Raw genomic sequence first — 20,867 nt, 5'->3', positions numbered from 1 at the left:
AGGCATTTAGCTACTATAAAACTCAGTAATCTAATTATCTCATCTCTAGCTTCAGCAAGCATTGTTCTGCTTGTAGCAGAAAGCTGAACTTTTAAAAAGTTTATTGTGGTCACTCAAATGGATGCAATTGCCATTCTATTTCTCCTTCTTTCATTGAGCACATTTCCCCCCTTTCTTAACTGAGATGCTTGATGGACCATTTGGTAATGGTTGAGTTCTCAAATTCACACTGTTGAGAACAGAGGGAGGGAATGTTTGAATCTTAGGAAATATGTAATACAATGCTCATGGTGAAATATATCTTCAATTCACATATAACAATCTTTATTGCCCTTTCACCTCTTTCAAGTTCATTACCACAGGTTATGCAGTGATCCTTGTACAGTGGAACCTCCATTATCTGCCATGATGTGGGGCCCAAGCACCCAATGGACAATGGAAAGCAGCAAAAATGAGTGTCCAAATTTTTCTTGCACATATGATTTAGTAATAAAAATGAAGACAATGCCAAGCTGAGAACCAAATACCAAACTGAATTTAATCATTATTTGGCTGTGAGATTGACTTAAATCACAGAGGAGGATGGATACTGTTAGCGAGCAGTAAAATGAGGCAATGCTCAAAGCTTTGTCTTGTGAAAATTCTAGTGAATAATTTGGAAAGCATATAATTGGAATGCGAATAATAGACATTTGTTCAGCTTTCTTTAACTTTGGGAAGGCTGAAATCATCGTCTTCGCGCCCTCCCCCCACCTTAGTCACAAAGGCTTTGCATTCACCACCGACTCCATCCCCCTCTCTGGCCACCATCTCAACGGGCACCAGACTGTTCGCAACCTCAGCGTTCTATTCGATCCTGAGCAGCACTTCTGACCTCCCTATCCTACTTCCACCTCCATAAAATCATCTACTTCGGCCCCTATTTCAGTCTATCTGTTGCTGAAATCCTCATCTGGGCATTAGTCACTTCCAGATTAGTATTCAAATGCTCTCCTGGCTAGCCCCCCATCTTCCACCCTCCATAAACTTCAATTCATCCAAAAGTCTGCTGCTCATACCCATCCTGCATCAAGTCCAGCTTGTCCATCACCCCCATCCCCGCTGACCACTGTTGGCTCTCAGTATCCCAGCACGTCCAATTTTAAATTCTCATCCTTTGTTTTTAAGTCCCTTCATGGCCTTGCCTCTCACAATCTCTGCAATGTCCTCTAACCCCTGCTAAACTCTTCGTTCATCCAACTATAGCCTCTTGTGCAAGCCCATCTCCCTTAACACTGTCTCAGCCTCCATTCTGGAATTCCTGCCCTAAACCACTTTGCCTCTACTTCTCCTTCTTTAAGAACCTCCTTAAAACCCACTTCTTTGACCAATCTTTGGCCATGCCTGCAATTATATCCTTTGGTTTCACTAACATTTTTTTTCTTACAGCTCTGTGAAATGCTGTGGAATTTTTTTCTATGTTAAAAGTGCAATATAAATGCAAGTTATAGGTTAACAGTCAGAAATATTAACCTTGTTTCATCATTTCACAAGTCAGTAGATCTAAAGTTCAAATTATTTTATACATTTGAAGTATGATATAATCTTAGGTGATGGAAAAATGCACAATTTAGCTCATCATAATTATCATAATGTGAAAACTCTAGAATCTATTTCTAATGCTGAACTGTAGATAGTTTTGAAAGTTGCACAACCTTTGCGAGTTTATTCTTGCCATTTCTTCCCACAGATCTGGTACTAGATTCCAAGCTTTTCCAAGTGGTGTCGAATGATTCCTTCATATCTAACCACCCATTAACATCCTCAGGAGCTCAAGACTTTTCAAGGGATCCCAATGACAAAATGTGCTACCAACACACAGAGCAGTCATTGTCCACTGCCTGCGACACAGAAGCAGCCTCCCTTGTACCTTTGCATTCCCAGTCTTACCGGAAAGATCATCGGCCGAGGGGTGTGCCAAGGACTTCAAGTTCAGCAGTTGCCTTTCCAGACACATCTCTCAGCGATTTTGCTCTCTTTCAGCAAAGGAGAGGGTTAGATACTGTCTGTGAATTAGAAAGTTCTAAGCCCCTTTCGGGATCCAAGGAATCATTGACTGAAAACTCTTGTTACGCTGGCGTTTTCCAGCTAGATGACTTGCTCAAAAATGGTGCTTCCCAACCATCCTCCAAAATGGGACTCAGTAAGCCTCTAAAAACAGATAATAGTGTTGATAGCTTGCAGAGTCTTAGTACCAGAAGTAGTGGGTCAACAGAAAGCTACTGTAGTGGGACAGATAGAGACACTAACAGCACCATCAGCAGTTACAAGAGTGAACAAACAAGCTCAACCCATGTGGAGAGCATTCTTTCAGAGCAAGCAGAAACCTCAGCAGATGAGAACAGTTCTGAGAAAAAAGATTGTGAGAAAAGCGATGCCCGCAGTGGGTACAGTAGTGAACCTGAAGGTGACAGCGTTGTGGAAAGTCATAAAAGGACTAATGGCAAAAGGAAAAAGTTACACGCTGCAAGTAAAGATGGAAGTTGCAGTCAAGATCCTGGGCAGGTTTCTGATCAGATGCAGACTTCTGACCAGGTGCAGACTGGAGAAGGGCTCAGTGGTTCTGGGTCTGGTGATGCCAACAAAAACCCTCATGCTAACGAATTGACTGTAGATATACTGAAACAGCAAGGTGGATCACTTACAGAGATCGTGGTAGAGAACGCAGTAGAAGGGGTTGTTGAAAAATCCTCTCTGTCAATTGATATACAAACACTAAAGGATGAAGCAGCTAAGCAAAAGGATGGGGACGTGAGGCCCAAGTCTTCTAACTTTATCCACCGAGCTGCCTCTACGCACAAGTCAAACCGAAGAAAGACAGGGAAAAAACGAGCAAGCAGTTTCGACTCTAGCCGGCATAGGGAGTACGTGTCCTTTCGTGCTGTGGCCGGTGTCAAAACTAATAGTAATAATTTTTGTCCAGATGAGGATTCAAGCGATCAGAGTGACTTGAGCAGGACCTCTAGCATGCATTCAGCGCATCGTTTCAGTTCAGACAGCTCATCCAGCACCACCTCCCATTCATGTCACTCTCCTGAAGGACGATACCACGTCTTAAAAGCAAAATACTTGTCTCGGGAAAGAGGCACTGACCCTGAAGTTACGTTAAAGGTGCATTCTGGTTCAGAAAGCAGTGCGAATGCCAGGAGAAGGTCAACACGCAGGACTCTCAGTGCAGCCAGTGCCAAGACTCACGCAAGAGTACTGAGCTTGGACAGTGGCACAGCAGCCTGTTTAAGTGACCCTAACAGACTAGGCACACCAGATAAAGCAAGGCCTTTAACTACATCCAAATCAGATTTGGAAGCCAAGGAGGGAGAGGTGTTGGATGAACTGTCCCTCATAGGCAGAGCTTCACAACTAGAATCAGTAACTCGCTCACGAAATAGTTTGCCTAGTCAAGTAACCTTTCCTGAAGCAGAAGAGCAAGGAGCCACCAGTGGAGGTAGGTTGTTAAATATTTAGACTTGATTGATTGCTAGATAAACATCATCAGTATATACCTAATGCACAAATAATGTTTTATGTAAATTGATCTGTTTTTCTTAGCTTCACTTTGTGATGGCCTTAATAATTATTGCAATTAAATTGTAAATTGTAATTGAGCTATTTTACAGTATTAGGAAAATTACTCTGGATGGTTCCAGAAATGTTTGTACTCCATTTGTTGACTGGTACCCTATCTCTCTAATGGGAAGTGTTTGGATACCACAGGTGCAGTAACAATTAGCTAAACTAGCTGAGGTCTGTCTCAAGCAGCCAGCTATGTAAAGGAGGTTACTAAGTAAAAGTTAAAATGTGGTGATTTACTTCAAATTGATCGGATGCATTGATATAATTACAAAAAATATTATAATGCTGGCAGCACTGCTATTCAGTAGGAACTAAAGCATAAGCAATTCATAGCAGCTGTCGGTTTTTATGGAGTAACTTTCTGAGCCGAATAATCAATACAGTCGTATAGCATCATTTCATCACACATCAAAATGGCTGTTTGTCTGACCTGACAAAATAGCCACAAATACCGTGCATGCACAGGATCAACGTAACAAGGTGTGAAGAGTAGACTTTGCAAAATAACCATCCAAACTGAGAAGTTCATATGAGTTTCATCCTGGTAAAGTACAGATCATTAAATAGGATATATTGGGCAGTGTTTTCCACCAACAGTTTAGACCTGCCTATCAACAATAGAATAGGAAGAGGTGAATGCCAACTAACTGCTAGCCAATGGTAAACAGATCCTAATGAGACATAGCAAGGAAAGCTGAAAGGATGCTATTTTACCATGTGTTAAAGGAAATTGTGTTTGTGTTTTGCTGATCATTTCCTTTGGTGAGTAAGTGAAAGTGACTTTAGGGCACCTTCATATTATCTTGGCATATTTCCTTATAGGCAAGTGATTCAAAATAATTTCCTTAAAAAGAGCTCAGCCCTGATTGAAATGAGTGCCCAAACTGGAAAAGCCAGTGGCCGTCATGATTCTGTTTAAGTTCTGTGCAAATCTGTTGTTGTCTGGTATCAGAAATTGTGTCTGTATTCTGAAACTCATTTGCAGCTATTCTCATTGTAATTACTCAGTCCAATTGTTTGAGTTTATTTCTTTTTGCCATGACTTCATTCTGTATTTTTTTAACTTTTTGGTTCTGGTGCAACCAGTTTCCTCTCAGTTTGATCTTTGATAATAGAGAACAATGAAGTTCTCAAAAACAAAGTTAATAATATCCTATTCAACAAAGCAAACAGCTTCCAGTTCCCTCCTGTGATTCTCTGCACTCTGAATATCAAGCACCATATGAGCCACATTGGGTATGTGTTTGGTGGAATCATAAGGGAGATAAAATTGGAATCTGTCTGAATCCCCTTTAGTACCTCCATACAGCTGTTTAACAATGATACATGGGAGCAAGCTGTCACCTTATTAAAAAAAAATTTGCATGGGAAGGGTGAGGTGGTTATTTTTTTTGAGTATAAAATCTCTTCATCTCCTTAATTCCCATTGACCTTCCCAAGCCATGCACCAGTTGTTGGCAGATGGGCTGTTAGAAGTCAGCCAGTGCCACACTGACTTGCCCGCTAAGAGGTATGACGGAGCAACTCTGGACTGTGTTTCTAATTTCCCTTTTGCATTGTGGGAATGTCCTTGGGCTTCGCATGACACCACCTTGTGGGTAGGTTGGATGGGCCTGCATCCTACAGGGATCCTATGGGGAGAATTTTAACCTTCCATGTCAGGCCGGGTGGGGGTGGGGGAGGAGGGAGGTGGGTCCCCGCAAGCTTCAGATTTTATCTCAAATCCACATTTCACGCTGGCCGGCCAGGCACGATGGGCTGAATGGCCTCCTCCTGTGCTGTACCATACTGTAATACTACGAATCTTAGGTTGCGAAAAACTATGCTTTGTAAATGTTAGCAGTGAGCTCTTAACGTGTTAATGTGCAATTCATTTGTTTGCTACTTGCGGTATTGGAACTTTTCCACGCACGGTCAAAAATTGCTCTTATGCCGCATCATTTATATAGGTCTTCAATTTGCTTGATTCATATTCATTTTATTTTGTGGTAATTCTTTTGTTTCTAGTTTTTTAAAACTTACTAGGGATTATTTTCCATTTCAAAATAATTAAATCTGTTTGAAAACGGTGGGGGGGTATCTCATTTATCTGGAGTGAAAATTAGTTAGCAATTTTAGTTACAAAATTATTCAACACAACCTTTTACTCACTTACTCGTGAATAAAAAGAAATAACCTATGTTTATGTAATGTCTGGAGGATGCCCTGAAATGAATCAATGAATTACTTTTAAAGTGCAGTCACGGTTTTGAAGGAGGAAATCTTGGCCACCATTTTATATACAGCAAGGCCCCACAAACAGCAAATGAGATGAATGACGAGTTAATCTAGGTTTGGTGATTTTGGTTGAGGGAGGAATATTGGCCAGGATGCCAGGAGAACTCCCTGCTCTTCTTCAAAAAGTTCTATGGTATTTATTACATCCATCTGGCAGTTGGAGCCTCTGCTTAATGTCTCATCCAAAAGACAATGTAGCACTTACTCGGTACTATACTAAAGTGTCAGCTTAGATTATGTGCTCATGGTCTGGAGTGGGACTTGGATCCATACCCTACTGATTTAAAGGTGCGAGTACTCCGAACAGAGTAAGCTGACTCTAAAATTGTTGAAATTGCACTGTGAACTATTAATAATGAAAGTGTTGTGCTTGCATTAAATTCTTTCATCTCTTATTTTAACAAAGGTTCTTATCAATGTAAATGACTTAATGCCTTTATTAAATCAGGGAATGGAAGAATTTCATAGGAGCGTGTTAATGTGTTCATCACTAATATTGCACAATTCAATTTCACCCATTCATTCTTTTTTGTAACAATTACATAATTCTAATACTTGTTTTCTAATTTTATTTAATAATGTAAAATAAAGTTAGAAAATACCAATTGGTTTACAAAGTATGACCTAAATAACATTTTTATTGAGAATGAACAGTTTGTATCATTTTTTGTTAATTATTTACCCTACATGCTAGTGGACAGTGTATTCAAACCCAAATGCTCTTGGGAACACTAGCTTTGAATTAGGAACATAGGAACATAGGAACAGGAGTAGGCCATTCAGCCCCTCGTGCCTGCTCCGCCATTTGATAAGATCATGGCTGATCTGTGATCTAGCTCCATTTACCTGCCTTTGGCCCATATCCCTTAATAACTTTGGTTGCCAAAAAGCTATCTATCTCCGATTTAAATTTAGCAATTGAGCTAGTATCAATTGCCGTTTGCGGAAGAGAGTTCCAAACTTCTACCACCCTTTGTGTGTAGAAATGTTTTCTAATCTCGCTCCTGAAAGGTCTGGCTCTAATTTTTAGACTGTGCCCCCTACTCCTAGAATCCTCAACCAGCGGAAATAGTTTCTCTCGATCCACCCTATCCGTTCCCCTTAATATCTTATTAACTTAGATAGAACTGGTGCTGGAGGTTGCCTGGGCATAGTAGCGAGAGGTTCACAGCTGAGTTGTAAGAAGTGTGGGGAGATGCAGGAAACTGGAAGACAAGCACACATCAAGAAAAAGTAGCGAGACACGGAAGAAAGTGGAAAAACTAAAGTCACACCGAGATTGGGGAGAGGTAGGAGAAAGTGGAATGAGGGGAAAGATCATGCAAAGACTGTGAGTAGTAATGAGGCTGTTAATCACACTGGAAGCAAAAGTGTTAGAAGGATGGGAATAACACAGATCACTTCTATTTTGAAGACTTACTGGAGAAGTGCTGAGAGAAAATGCTGCTGATCACACCACTCACTGTGAAAGGGCACCGAGAACATGTTTCAGGACTCAAAAGGAGCTGCATAAATTGGCACATCTCTCATAAGAATAATATAAAATCAGGGTATTTATTATGAAATTCAGTAATTATAGAAATGAGGCACCTTAATGTGCTGTATAATTTAAAACTGGATTGTACATAATTACTTTGAAGGTTTTTTTTACAAATGATTACCCTCACCTCCACCTATTCCAAAGTCTTGATATGCTAGCAGTAGTAGTTTCTGAGGTTGCTATAGTCTGGTAGCCTACTTGTTCAAAAAAATCAAGCAGACTGTTTAAAATGCATTTCATCTTGATTTTTATTGCTTGAGCATCTGCCCTAGCTACACATCCTGGTCTTCCAATTCAGAAGCTAGGTGGGTAATCATCCATGCCATGATAGCCAATGCCATTCTGTGGCCAGCTGGTAGGAGAATTTGAGCTGTGACCCAAGACAAGTGTCCCTGCTATCTGTTTCTTCTACTCCCTTCTCTCCCGTCAGCTAGCCCCTCGCCCCTGTTCACTGCTGTGCTGGCCACCTGGATAACTTGCTATGCGGAATGCCAATGCAGGTTGAACTGGGATTTGACTGGATCTCCCAGCCAGTGATTCAGTGTATTTAATGCTTTGTTGCACCTCAAAATCAAGTAGATTTCAAATTTACAGTGAAAGTGGGGCCAAATGCTGTGACATGTTTAAATAACAACACCACCTGCACGTTCCCCTCCAAGTCACACACCATCCCGACTTGGAAATATATCGCCGTTCCTTCATTGTCGCTGGGTCAAAATCCTGGAACTCCCTTCCTAACAGCACTGTGGGAGAACCGTCACCACACGGACTGCAGCGGTTCAAGAAGGTGGCTCACCACCACCTTCTCGAGGGCAATTAGGGATGGGCAATAAATGCCAGCCTTGCCAGCGACGCCCACATCCCGTGAACGAATAAAAAATAAACTTTCAAAAACTAAGTGTTTTGGCAGCAATTGTTACAGAAATTTAGCCTTGGGACAAGGTGATTTTTTTTTAATGATGCAGATTATAATATGGATTAGAAATGGCTGAGAAGGAGATACTGCATCTTTGGTGAACCATACAGAAAAACACTGCACCCCAAAAAATTTGACATGGTGAATGACACAAAGTATCAAAAATACATGTTGATTAGGTTGATTTTACTGCATTGTTAATTTGTTTGCTTACGAGATTGTCTTCAAAACACACTGGTCCAGTAACAAAACAATAAACTTCTGAGACAAAAAGGGCGAGGTCTGCTCAGTCTTATTTTATTGCAGTGCTTGGTATTTGACATTTGGGGAGTAATTTTCTTTCAAAGCACACTGGTAGTTTTCGGCTCCCTAACAGTAGTTACATTGTTGGACAGAGTATAAATCAAGAAATTAGAGGAGCTTGTAATAAGGGTAATGCAGTAATCGTGGGGGGACATTAATCTTCTTATACACCAGGCAAACCAAATTGGCAAAAGTAGTTTGGAGGATGAGTTCATGGAATGCATTCGAGACAATTTTCTAGAACAATATGTTGAGGAACCAACTAAGGAACAGGCTATTTTAGATATAATATTGTGTAATGAGACAGAGTTAATTAGTAATATTATAGTTAAGGATCCTCTGGGGTAGAGTGATCATAATATGATAGAATTTCATATTGAGTTTGAAAGTGATGTAGTTAAGTCCGAAACTAGGGTCTTAAATTTAAACGAAGCTAATTATGTAGGTATGAGGAGTGAGTTGGCTAAGTTAGATTGGGAAATTAGATTAAAAGATATGATGGTGGATTAGCAATGGTAAACATTTAAAGAAATAATTCATCATCTCAATGAATATAAATTCCCTTAAGGAATACAAAAACTCCACAGGGTAAGTGATCCAACAGTGGCCAACTAGAGAAGTTAAGGATAGAATTAGATTAAAAGGAGAGGCTTACAGTGTTGCCAAGAAGAGTACTAAGCCTGAGGATTGGGAGGGTTTTTAGAAATCAGCAAAGGATGATCAAGAAATTGATAGAGGGAGAAAATTGAATATTAGAATAAACGAGCAAGAAATATAAAAATAGATTGTAAGAGCTTATACAAGTATGTAAAAATCAAGAGATTAGCGAAAGTAAATGTGGATCCCTTAGCGGCAGAGACAGGAAAAATTATAATGGGAAATGAAGAACTGGCGGAGACGTTAAACAAATATTTTGTATCTGTCTTCACAGTAGAAGACATAAAAAACATACTGGAAATAAAGGGGAACAAAGGGTCTAATGAGAGTGAGGAACTTAAAGTAATTAATATTAGTAAAGAAAAAGTACTGGAGAAATTAATGGGACTAAAAGCCGACCAATCCCCTGAACCTGATGGCCTACATCCTAGGGTTTTAAAAGAGGTGGCTACAGAGATAGTGGATGCATTGGTTTTGATCTTCCAGAATTCCCTAAATTCCAGAATGGTCACCATGGATTGGAAAGTAGCAAATGTAACCCCACGATTCAAGAAAGGAGGGTGAGAGAAAACAGAGAACTATAGGCCAGTTAGCCTGAAATCAGTAGTAGGAAAATGCTAGAATATCTTACTAAGAACGTAGTAACAGGGCACTTGGAAAATCATATGACTAGGCAGAGTCAACATGGTTTTATGAAAGGGAAATCGTGTTTGACAAATCTATTAGGATTTTTTTAAAGGTGTAACTAGCAGGGTAGATAAGGGGGAACCAGTACATGTTGTATATTTGAATTTTCAAAAGGCATTCGATAAGGTGCCACACAAGAGGTTGTTATACAAGATTAGGGCTCATGGGATTGGGGGGTAATATGATCGCATGGATTGAGGATTGGTTAACGGACAGAAAACAGAATAGGAATAAATGAGTCATTTTCGGATTGGCAGGTTGTAACCAGTGGGGTGCCGCAAGGATCAGTGCTTCGGCCTCAGCTATTTACAATCTATATCAATGACTTAGATGAGGGGACCGAGTGTAATATATCCAGTTTTGAGGATGATACAAAGCTGGGTGGGAAAGTAAGCTGTGAGGAGGACGCAAAGAGGTTGTAAAGGGATATAGACAGGTTAAGTGAGTGGGCACGAAGATGGCAGATGGAGTATAATGTGGGGAAATGTGAAATTATCCACTTTGGTAGGAAGACTAGAAAAGCAGAATATTTTTTATAAGGTGAGAGACTAAGAAATGTTAATAGTCAGAGGGATTTGTGTGACCTTGTACACAAATCACAAAGTTAACATGCAAGCAATTAGGAAGGCATATGGCATGTTGGCCTTTATTGCAAGGGTATTGGAGTATAAGAGTAAGGAGGTCTTGCTGCAATTATATAGGGCTCTGGTGAGACCATACCTGAAGTACTGTGTATAATTTTGGTCTCCTTATCTTGCCTTAGAGGGAGTGCAACGAAGGTTCACTGGATTGATTCCTGAGATGAGAGGGTTGTCCTATGAGGAGAGATTGAGCAGAATGGGCCTATATTCTCTGGAGTTTAGAAGAATGAGAGGTGATCTCATTGAAACATATAAAATTCTTCGAGGGTTTGACAGAGTAGATGCTGAAAGGCTGTTTCCTCTGGCTGGAGAGTCTAGAACTAGGGTCATATTCTCAAGATAAGGGGTCTGCCATTTAGGACTGAGATGAGCAAAACCTTCACTCAGTGGGTTATGAATCCTTGGAATTCTGTACTCCAGAGGGCTAAGGATACTCAGTTGTTGAGTATATTCAAGACTGAAATCGCTAGATTTTTGGACACTAAAGGAATCAAGGATATGGGGATAGGGCGGGAAAGTGGAGTTGAGGTAGCAGATCAGCCATGATCTTATTGAATGGCGGAGCGGGCTCGAGGGGCCCTACGGCCTACTCCTGCTCCTATTTCTTATGTTATTGCGTTGATAAGTTTGTGTAAAATTCCTTTATGCGCTATTTTAACCTATGGATTAGCAACTGTATTAAAATAGCACACAATGAATTTCATGTGCTACAGAGGAAATTAAACGCCCAAGTGCTCCGCAGAATTGGTGCACTCTGATACTACAGAACATACTATATGTTTTTCATGAATCCATTGGATTTCATGTTGTTTTCAGGTACCTAGAAGACAGGTTCATAGATTTGGGCCAGTGGAAGTTTCAGCTCTTGTGTGCAAAAGACTGTTAACTAATGGGATATTAGATTCCTTTGCACACTGGACTGGTTTATTTATTTTATAATGTCTTTTTTATTGGTTTGCAAAAATGAAAGTCTGTAATAAAGTTGACCACAGCATTGACACCAGATTTCAGACTTTTATATCAATAGAATAGAGCAGGGAAAATCTTGCACTGAAGCCAATAACTTTTTAATATTTGCTGATAATGCTGCTTGTATTCTACACATAACTCATCTCTCTCTTTTTGAGACCTGTAACCACCAGTACGTGATGCTAGTGTTATACCTCAAAAGCACATGCTGACCCTAAACACAACTCAAGCTTGGAAGGACAGATTATAGTTTACTGCTCGGAGTTTTTCACAGTTAGAGTGAACACATATGAACATTTCACATACCCATCGTTGCCCTTTACTGAAATCCTGATTGAAAGGGGAATGATAATGAAAAGCGTCTGACTTTTCTTTCGAATTATGTTCTACTACTACAACTTGCATTTTTACAGTGCCTTTAACTTGGTCAAACGTCCCAAGGCCCTTCACAGGAGCGTTATCAGACAAAATTTGACACCGCGCCACATGATCTGGGAAAGTCAGTCATTTCTGCCCTGTTATTTTATTTTTTGAGATTAATTGTTCCTCAATCACAAAGCAGATCTATGCAACATCCTTTATTGTATTTTTCTGAGAAGGTTCTGCATTTTATGAAAACTTAAAGGTGATGGTTCTAAGAAGTCTGCTGCTCTTTTCAGGGCCAACAGATGTCCAGCACACCTGCAGGGACAGAAAGTTTGGTCAAACTTCTCTAACTCTGAACTTTTACTCATATCACCGTAGAATTTTTTTACCATTATGCGAGGCTGATGTTCTTGGTGGTTGAACTGCTTATTCTTTGGGAAATCGCTGTCCCTTCTTCAATTACTGTGTTCCTTTCAGTAAACGAAGAATTGAAAACTGAATGGACTGAATTCATTAAATGCTTTGAACTTGTTACGTGTGTTGAGTGGGATGTTATCTTTATAGGTGATGATAATTCAAAAATATGTACTTCATGATACCAGAACTGAGAGGTTCTATCTATCAGGAAAGACTGAACAGACTGGGGTCCTTTTTCTCGAGAAAAGAGAAAGCTGAGGGGTGACCTAAAGATCTTGAAAATTATGAAGGGATTTGATAGGGTAGATGTAGAGGAAGTGTTTCTGCTTGTGGGGAATCCAAAACTAATAGTCATAAATATAAGATAGTCACTAATAAATCTAATGAGGAATTAAAGAAAAACTTATTTACCCAGAGTGGTTTGAATGTGGAATATGCTACCACATGGAGTACTTGGGAAAATAGCATTGATGCATGCAAGAGGAAGCTAGATAAGTACATGAGGGAGAAAGGAACAGAAGATTATGCCGATAGGGTTGGATGAAGTAGGGTGGAAGGAGGCTTGTGCGGAGCATAAACACCGGCATGGACCATTTGGGCTGAATGGCTTGTTTCTGTGCTGTAAATTCTATGTAATGAGTGGAAAAATACCAGTGTTTTTACTGTGTTTTCCCAGGGTGAGCTTATCGAGGAGAAGATTTCCTCTGTGAGCGATTTGCAGCAAACTCATCAACATGTTTGTAAAGAACATACTGAGTTTATGATTTTGCTGATGGGAGAAGATCCTACTTCTGTACTGTTTCTAATGTAGAATTCTTCAAAAAAAAGTGCAGAAGGTAATGTTCCACTACTAACCCATGATTTGATTACATCTGTCCCAAGAAATTTATGTTTACCCTCTAAGCCCTGAAATCTCGTTAGAGAATCTTAATAGTTTCTGAGAAATTAGCCATTTCCATCACATGTTTTTCTTCAAATGCCTTTCTGCCAACATGTTTATGAATGGTAAAAGTTTTAATCACCATGTAGAAGTTCCTTATCAATGACTTTTTTTGAAGCAATATCTAACCTTTGTTATAAGGACCCAGTTTTCCGGTTTTATGTTCTTGAGAGCATATGCTATACTGGGGTACGAACTTGTATTTGCACTAGTTTACTACTTCTTACAAATTGATCTTGTAAATCGCCTACTACTTGTAAAAAGCACTAATATCAATTCAGCATTAATTGGCAGTCAGACTCTTAAAAGAAAACAGCTAGAGGATAGGATAGATTAATGGGGTAAAATTGGATTGTGTGAATTAGCATACTAATACTTAACGGTTATTGGTTAGTTCCTTGTTATTTTAACTGTTAGGCATGCACATTTCTGTTGTAGTTTTTTTTAAATTGAAAAATTGAAAAGCAGAAAGGGAGACAGTCATTTCCTGTACAAAGAAACTTCCCCCAGCAAAAGAAATTGCCTTTAAATTGACTTCAGGAGTCACACTTTTTAAAAATAAAATGTTAAAAAAGAAAGCAGTCTCTGCCTAATTAATGTGTAAATGGTATTGGTACTTCCAGTTGAGCTCAGGAAGGTACAGCAATTCCACTGTGTGAAATTAGGCACTCAGTTTGAGCAAAACAGTAATATATTGTGCTGCACATGGTATAGTGCTCCTGTTCTTAAATCAGTGCTAGTTAAAAATAAATGGATTAAATCCTCTGTTAAAAAACTGAAATGAATTTTATACAAATGAACTAAACATTCATATGCTAATGCAAGACAATGTGATTTCGTCGCATAAGTGTTATATTAGAGTGAGAGGAACTGATCTTGAGGCATCTTGTCTGAAGCATTTCTTTGTCATCCTGATAGTACTTGGTACTGTCACTTGATGCACAGTTAGATGTTTCAAACAGTAACAATAGCATGCTGTCAATGAGTACACTTGAAATATGAATTACATACCCCCCCTCTCATATTCTTGGCCTTATATGTGAATGAATAATTGGCTCATGACTGAACTCCTTTTGCGGCTAGTAACCCCTGAGCACACTTAATCCTCTTCCAAAAACAAAATCATACCATGGAACATTTGATTATAAAAGGGGATGAGGAAAGATAAAGGATTCACTAATAGAATTTATGTTTATTATAATGTAATTGTTTATTTACTTGTGTGTACGAAATATTCAAGGGTGATGTAGTATTTCTGAACCAAAACCATATTTTTTTTAGGTCATTCAAGATGACATCTGTGAACTTTTTGCTGTTCTGAACTGAATAAATCTCCAGCTTTATTGAAAGGCACTTATAATGAGAGCTGTATAATAGATTTATTTTTGCCCATGTCCTGGATATGAAATGCCAGATGAAACCTGAACAGCTTTTATCCTTTAACCCCCTTCCCCCATGCTAGATAAACTGGAACTTTGTATGATTAACATAACAAATATTATGACTAACATTGATTGCTGTGAAAAGTTAATTTTCCCCACCCTTTTGTTTTGTTGCATGGTTACTGTTTTTTCCTGTACCATTTACTCGCAACAAATCATTAAGGAAATTAGGCACTCAGTTTGGCAGAAAAAATCCTTTTGTTGCAACTGCGTACTTGTTGAAGAATTACATCGAGTCTACAGCACAGAAACAGGCCATCTGGGTCAACTGGTCTTTGCCGGCGTTTATGCTCCACACGAGCCTCCTCCCACCCTTCTTCATCTAATCCTATCAATGTATCCTTCTATTCCTTCCTCCTTCATCTGCTTATCTAGCTTCCCCTTAAATGCATCGGTGCTATTTGCCTCAACTACTCCTTGTGGTAGCACATTCCACATTCTTACCACTCTTTGGGTAAAGAAGTTTTTTCCTGAATTCTCTATTCAATTTCATAGATAGTTACTGCACAGAAGGAGGCCATTCGGATTTATTAGTGACTATCTTATATTTATGACCTCTAGTTTTGGACTGTCCCACAAGTATCCTTTTTTAAAATATGGAGACCAGAACTCTGCACAGCACTCCAAGTCTGGTCTAACCAAGATTTTATTCAAGTTTAACATAACTTCTCTGCTTTTCAATTCTATTCCTTTTGAAATGAACCCCAGTGCTTGGTTTTCTTTTTTCATGGCCTTATTAACCTGAGTCGTTACATTTAGTGACTTGTGAATGTGTATGCCATCATCCATATGGTGTCCATATTATAAAAAGGATATAGAGGCACTGGAGAAGATGCAATAAAGATTCACAGGATTATAGCAGAACTGAGAGGATGTACTGAACAGGCTGAGACTCTTGTCTGTAGAAAAGAGAAGGCTGAGGTGTGACCTGATAGAGGTCTTAAAAATAATGAAAGGGTCCAATAGGGTAGATGTATAGAAAATGTTTCCACTGTGGGCGAGTCCAAAACTAGAGGTCATAAATATAAGATCGTCACTAATAAATCCAATAGGGAATTCAGGAGAAACTTCTTTACCAAAGAGGGGTAAGAATGTGGAATGTGCTACCACAAGGAGTAGTTAAGGGGACGCTAGATTAGCACATGAAGGAGAAAGGAATAGAATAGTATGCTGATAGTAATAGGTGAAGTAGGGATGGAGGAGGCTCGTGTGGAGCATAAACACGGGCATAGACCATTTGGGCCGAATGACCTGTTTCTGTCCTGTAGACTCCATATAACCCTTTGCTCCTCCACCCCGTTTAGACTCATTATCCAAATAGTGTGTGGTCTCTTAATTCTTCCTATCAAAATGCACCACCTCACACTTAACTATATTGAAATTCATTTGCCAATTACAACCCATTCTGCAAGTTTATTAATGTCATCTGTATTTTGCGGCATTCCTCCTTTGTGTTAACTACATCCCTCAATTTGGTGTCGTCCGCAAATTTTGAAATTGTACTTTGATTCCTGAGTCCAAATCGTTAATGTAAATTGTGAACAACAGTGTTCCCAGCACCGATGCCTGTGGAACACCACTTCCCACCTTGTGCCAGTCTGAGTAGCTACTATTAACCCCTACTTTCTGTTTTCTCTTTTGTAGCCCCAGCTTGTTATCCATTCTGCTACCTGTCCACTGACTTCACATGCTCTGACCTTGGTCACGAGTCAACTATGCGGCACCTTATCGAAGGCCATTTGAATTACTCTTGACTACCCTTTCTGTTACTACTTCAAAAAATTAAATTAGTTTGGTCAAGCATGATCTTTCCTTTTGAAATCCGTGCTGACGACTGTTTACTATATTTTCGGATTCTAGATGTATTTCAATTACATCTTTGAGTAAAGATTCCATTATCTTTCCTACCACTGATGTTAAGCTAACTGGTCTATAGTTTCCTGGACTTGTTCTAACTCCCTTTTTAAATATAGGAATAGCATTAGCTGCCTGCCAGTCCTCTGACACTATTACCTTTTCTAGTGAATTTTTATATATAGGTAATAGTGCCTCTGCTATCTCTTCCCTAACTTCTTTTATTATGCGCGGATACAATCCATTCGGACCAAGGGTTTTATCCTCTCTAAGTTTCATTGTTTTATCAATTATCTCCCCTTTCTATCTTAAACGTCTTTATATCTTTTTCGATTTCTTCTTCTAATGTCATACCCATCTTGTTAGTCTCCCTGGTAAATACTGAGGCAAAGTAACTATTCAATATTTCTGCCATTTCGCTATCATTACCTGCGAGTTTATCTTGTGCATCCTTTAGTGGTCCCATCCTGATTTTTCTCATGTTATTTGTGTTTGTAGAATACAGAACTATTTCTTCTTATATTCCTTGATAATTTATTTTCGTGGTTCATTTTTGTTTTGCTAATTTTTTTTGGACTTCTTTCCTAACTTCTTCCTATTCCCTTTTTGAAATCCTCTCCTTTATTGTCTATGTACTTAGAGTATGCATTTTTCTTAAGTTTCAATTTTACCCGTATCTCTCTCTTCATCCATGGTAAGGAATCTTACAACACCAGGTTATAGTCCAACAGTTTTATTTGAAAATCACAAGCTTTCGGAGCTTACTTCCTTCGTCAGGTGAGTGAAGGGTTCTAAAAACGCATAGCATATATTAGGCTGGGAGACGATCACAGCAATCAAAGGTGTCGTTGGTGTTCAGACAGGTTAGCCACGGAAAACATTACATCCCAGTATACTGAATACACAATGGGTCAGATTACAAAGACAGAGAGAAAGAGACCCGAAAGGCAGAGAGAGAGGATGTCCAGTTGTATTAAAAAGATAACTTTTTTTTCGCTGGTGGGGTTACATGTAGCGTGACATGAACCCAAGATCCCGGTTGAGCCCGTCCTCATGGGTGCGGAATTTGGCTATCAATTTCTGCTCGACGATTTTGCGTTGTCGTGCGTTTCGAAGGCCGAACTATTGGCTAGTTTGTTCTTATTTTTTAGAGGAATATATTCTTCCTGAACTCTCTGGATCACCGATATAAATATTTCCTACTGCTGTTCTATTTCTTTGTCTGTCGACTTTTTTCCCAGTTTACCTTGCCTAGTTTCATTCTCATCCTCTCAAAATTAGCTTTTTTCCAGTCTACTACTTTCATCTTTGTCTTTCTTATGTCTTTCTCAATCATTATTTTAAACCTTATTATGTTATGATCGCTATTGCCTAGATGTTCCCTTAGGCTTCCTCTCTTATCTGCTGTGGTTCATTTCTAGTAATTTTTACTCCCCCTGTACTGGATGTCAGTGTGATAAATGAAAGACAATGGAGGGGGTCAAGAGAGGTAGTGGTGAGGTCGTCGAGGGGCAGCATGTAGATGAGAAATAGGAGGGGGCCAAGGATAGATCCTTTGGGGACTTCAGAGGTAACAATGCGAGAGCAAGTGGAGAAGCCATAGCAGGTGATTCTCTGGTTGTGACTGGACAGACCAGGTAGGTGAATGTGTGGCTGGAAGACTTGTGTGGATAGGAGGGGTTCCATTTTAGATTATTAGATCCAGCAGTGATTCCCCTCTAGTTGGGCTTCTTGGCTACTGGGTAAGAAAGGAGTCCTGTACACACTGTTTTAAAAACTCCATCCCCTTTTCCCCTTTCCCAACCTCTTGCCAGTTTATTTGGGGTTAGTTGAAATCTCCCATGATTATTATTCAATGTCTTTTACTCATTTCATGGATTTGCCTACATGTTTCTTCCTCCATTTCTCTTCCACTATTAATGGTCTGTAGAATACCCCTATTAACGTGATCGATCCCTTCTTATCCCTTGTCTCAATCCATATGGATTCTGTTTCTATCTTACTATTATGTCCCTTTTTTTCTATTGCCATTATATTGTCTCTAATTGGCACAGCTACCCCACACTCCCTTCTTCTTTCACCATCCTTTCTAAATACGTTATACCCTGCAATATTTAACTGCCTGCCCTGTTCTTTATGTCACCATGTTTCAGTTATCCATACTACATCTGGCTGCTTGCTACGAATTATTGCCTCCAGTTCCCACGTTTTGTTTCAGATGCTCTACTCATTCCTGTACGGGCAATTTAATTTGTTTTTAATAATCGTTGCCCTCACTTTATTTTTAACAGTCATTTTGTACTTATGTTCTGTAACTATATTTGTTCCCTGACTGTTTGTTTATGTTTCCCTTATTCCTTTCCTTGGTCTGATCTTTACGCTCATCTCCTATTTCCTTTATCTTCAGACTTATGTTATTTTCACCAGATCCCTCCTCCTGTCTTACTAGTTTAAAGTCCTATCCACAGCCCCTATTTATCCTTTCCGCCAGGATACTGGTCCCATTTCATTTCTGGTGGAGCCCATCCCAGCTGTACAGCTCCTTCCTGTCCTAGTACTGGTGCCAGCGTCCAATGAAATGGAACCCCTCCTTCCCACACCAGTCCTTCAGCCACACATTCACCTTCCTGATCTGTCCAGTTGTAGCCAGATAATCAGCTGAAATGGCTTCTCTTCCCACCTCCGCACTATTGCCGCTGGAGTCCCCCAAAGGTCTATCCTTGGCCCCTCCTATTTCTCATCTACATGCTGCCCCTCGGTGACATCATCCGAAAACACAACTTCAGGTTCCACATGTATGCTGACGACACCCAGCTCTACCTCCCCACCACCTAACAACTACCTCTCTCGACACCTCCACTGTTTCTGATTTGCCACATTGCTTGTTCGACATTCAGTACTGGATGAGCAAAAATTTCCTCCAACTAAATATTGGGAAGACCGAAGCCGTTGTCTTCAGTCCCCGCCACACACTCCGTTCCAGAGATACTGACTCCATCCCTTTCCTTGGTCACTGTCTAAGGCTAAACCAGACCGTTCTCAACATTGACATTCTATTTGACCCCGAGATGATCTTCCGATCCCATACCCTCTCCATCACCAAGACCACCGACTTCCACCTCCATATCGTTGCCTGTTTCCACCCCTATCCCAGCTCATCTGCTGCTGAAGCCCTCAACCATGCCTTTGTTAACTTTAGAATTGACTATTCCAATGCTCTCCTGGCCGGCCTCCCATCTTCCACCCTCCATAAACTTAAGCTCATTCTAAACTCTGCTGCCTGTATCCTAACTCGCACCAAGCCCCGTTCACCCTTCGCCCTTGTGCTCACTGACCCATATTGGCTCACTGTCCGGCAATGCCTCGATTTTTAAAATTCTCATCCTTGTTTTCAAATCCCTCCATGGCTACACCCCTCCCTATTTCTGTAACCTCCTCCAGCCCGACAACCCTCCGAGATGTCTGCACTCCTCCAATTCTTGCCTCTTGCGCATCCCCGATTTTAATTGTTCCACTATTGGCGAATGTGCCTTCAGCTGCCTAGGCCCGAAGCTCTGGAATTCCCTCCCTAAACCTCTCCGCCTCTCTACCTCTCTCTCTTCAAGTCACTCCTTAAAACCTAACGCTTTCACTAAGTTTTTGGTCACCTGTCTTAACATCTCCTTATGTGATTTAGTGTCAAATTTTGTATGATAATGCTCCTGTGAAGTGCCTTGGGACGTTTTACTACATTAAAGACTCTATATAAATGCAAGTTGTTGTCTGTCTCTATGCCAATTAGCACATGGCTCGGGTAGTAATCCTGAGATTACCACCTGTGAGGTCCTGTTTTTTGATTTGAATTCCTAACTTCTGATAATCCCTTAGCAGGACCTCCTACCTATTCTTCTCCACATCATTAGTCTTAACTTGGATCATGCCAACTGGATCTACCCCCTTCCTTTCCAAGTTCCTCTCCAGTTGTATCCTTTACCTTTGCACCAGGTAAGCAATACAACCTCCTGGACTCTTGGTCGTGACTGTAGAGGACACGATCCATCCCCCTTAAAATCATAGAATGGTTACAGCACAGAAGGAGGCCATTCGGCTCGTCGAGCCACTGCCGGCTCTCTGCAAAAGCAATCCAGCTAGTCCCACTCTCCACCTTTTCCCCGTAGCCCTGCAAATTTATTTCCTTCAGGTACTCGACCAGTTCCCTTTTGAAAGCCACGATTGAATCTACCTCCACCACCCCCTCAGGCAGTGC

At 40.2% G+C, this 20,867-nt stretch overlaps 1 protein-coding gene across 4 annotated transcripts in view; it reads left to right on the top strand.

The window, feature by feature from the left end:
* The window catches only part of pcnx1 (pecanex 1), a 275,876-nt gene that overhangs the window by 92,396 nt on the left and 162,613 nt on the right, over positions 1-20,867 (top strand). For all 4 annotated transcript variants that reach the window (XM_067991270.1, XM_067991269.1, XM_067991272.1 and 1 more), the window contains one exon: positions 1,730-3,484. In XM_067991270.1, the coding sequence (XP_067847371.1) occupies positions 1,730-3,484 (1,755 nt within the window). The remainder of the gene's footprint in view (positions 1-1,729; positions 3,485-20,867) is intronic.

The sequence above is a fragment of the Heptranchias perlo genome, chromosome 10 (assembly GCF_035084215.1).
Source record: "Heptranchias perlo isolate sHepPer1 chromosome 10, sHepPer1.hap1, whole genome shotgun sequence".
Lineage (NCBI taxonomy): Eukaryota > Metazoa > Chordata > Chondrichthyes > Hexanchiformes > Hexanchidae > Heptranchias > Heptranchias perlo.
The sequence above is the reverse complement of the archived record's forward strand: the minus strand, read 5'-3'. Positions and strand labels throughout refer to the sequence as shown.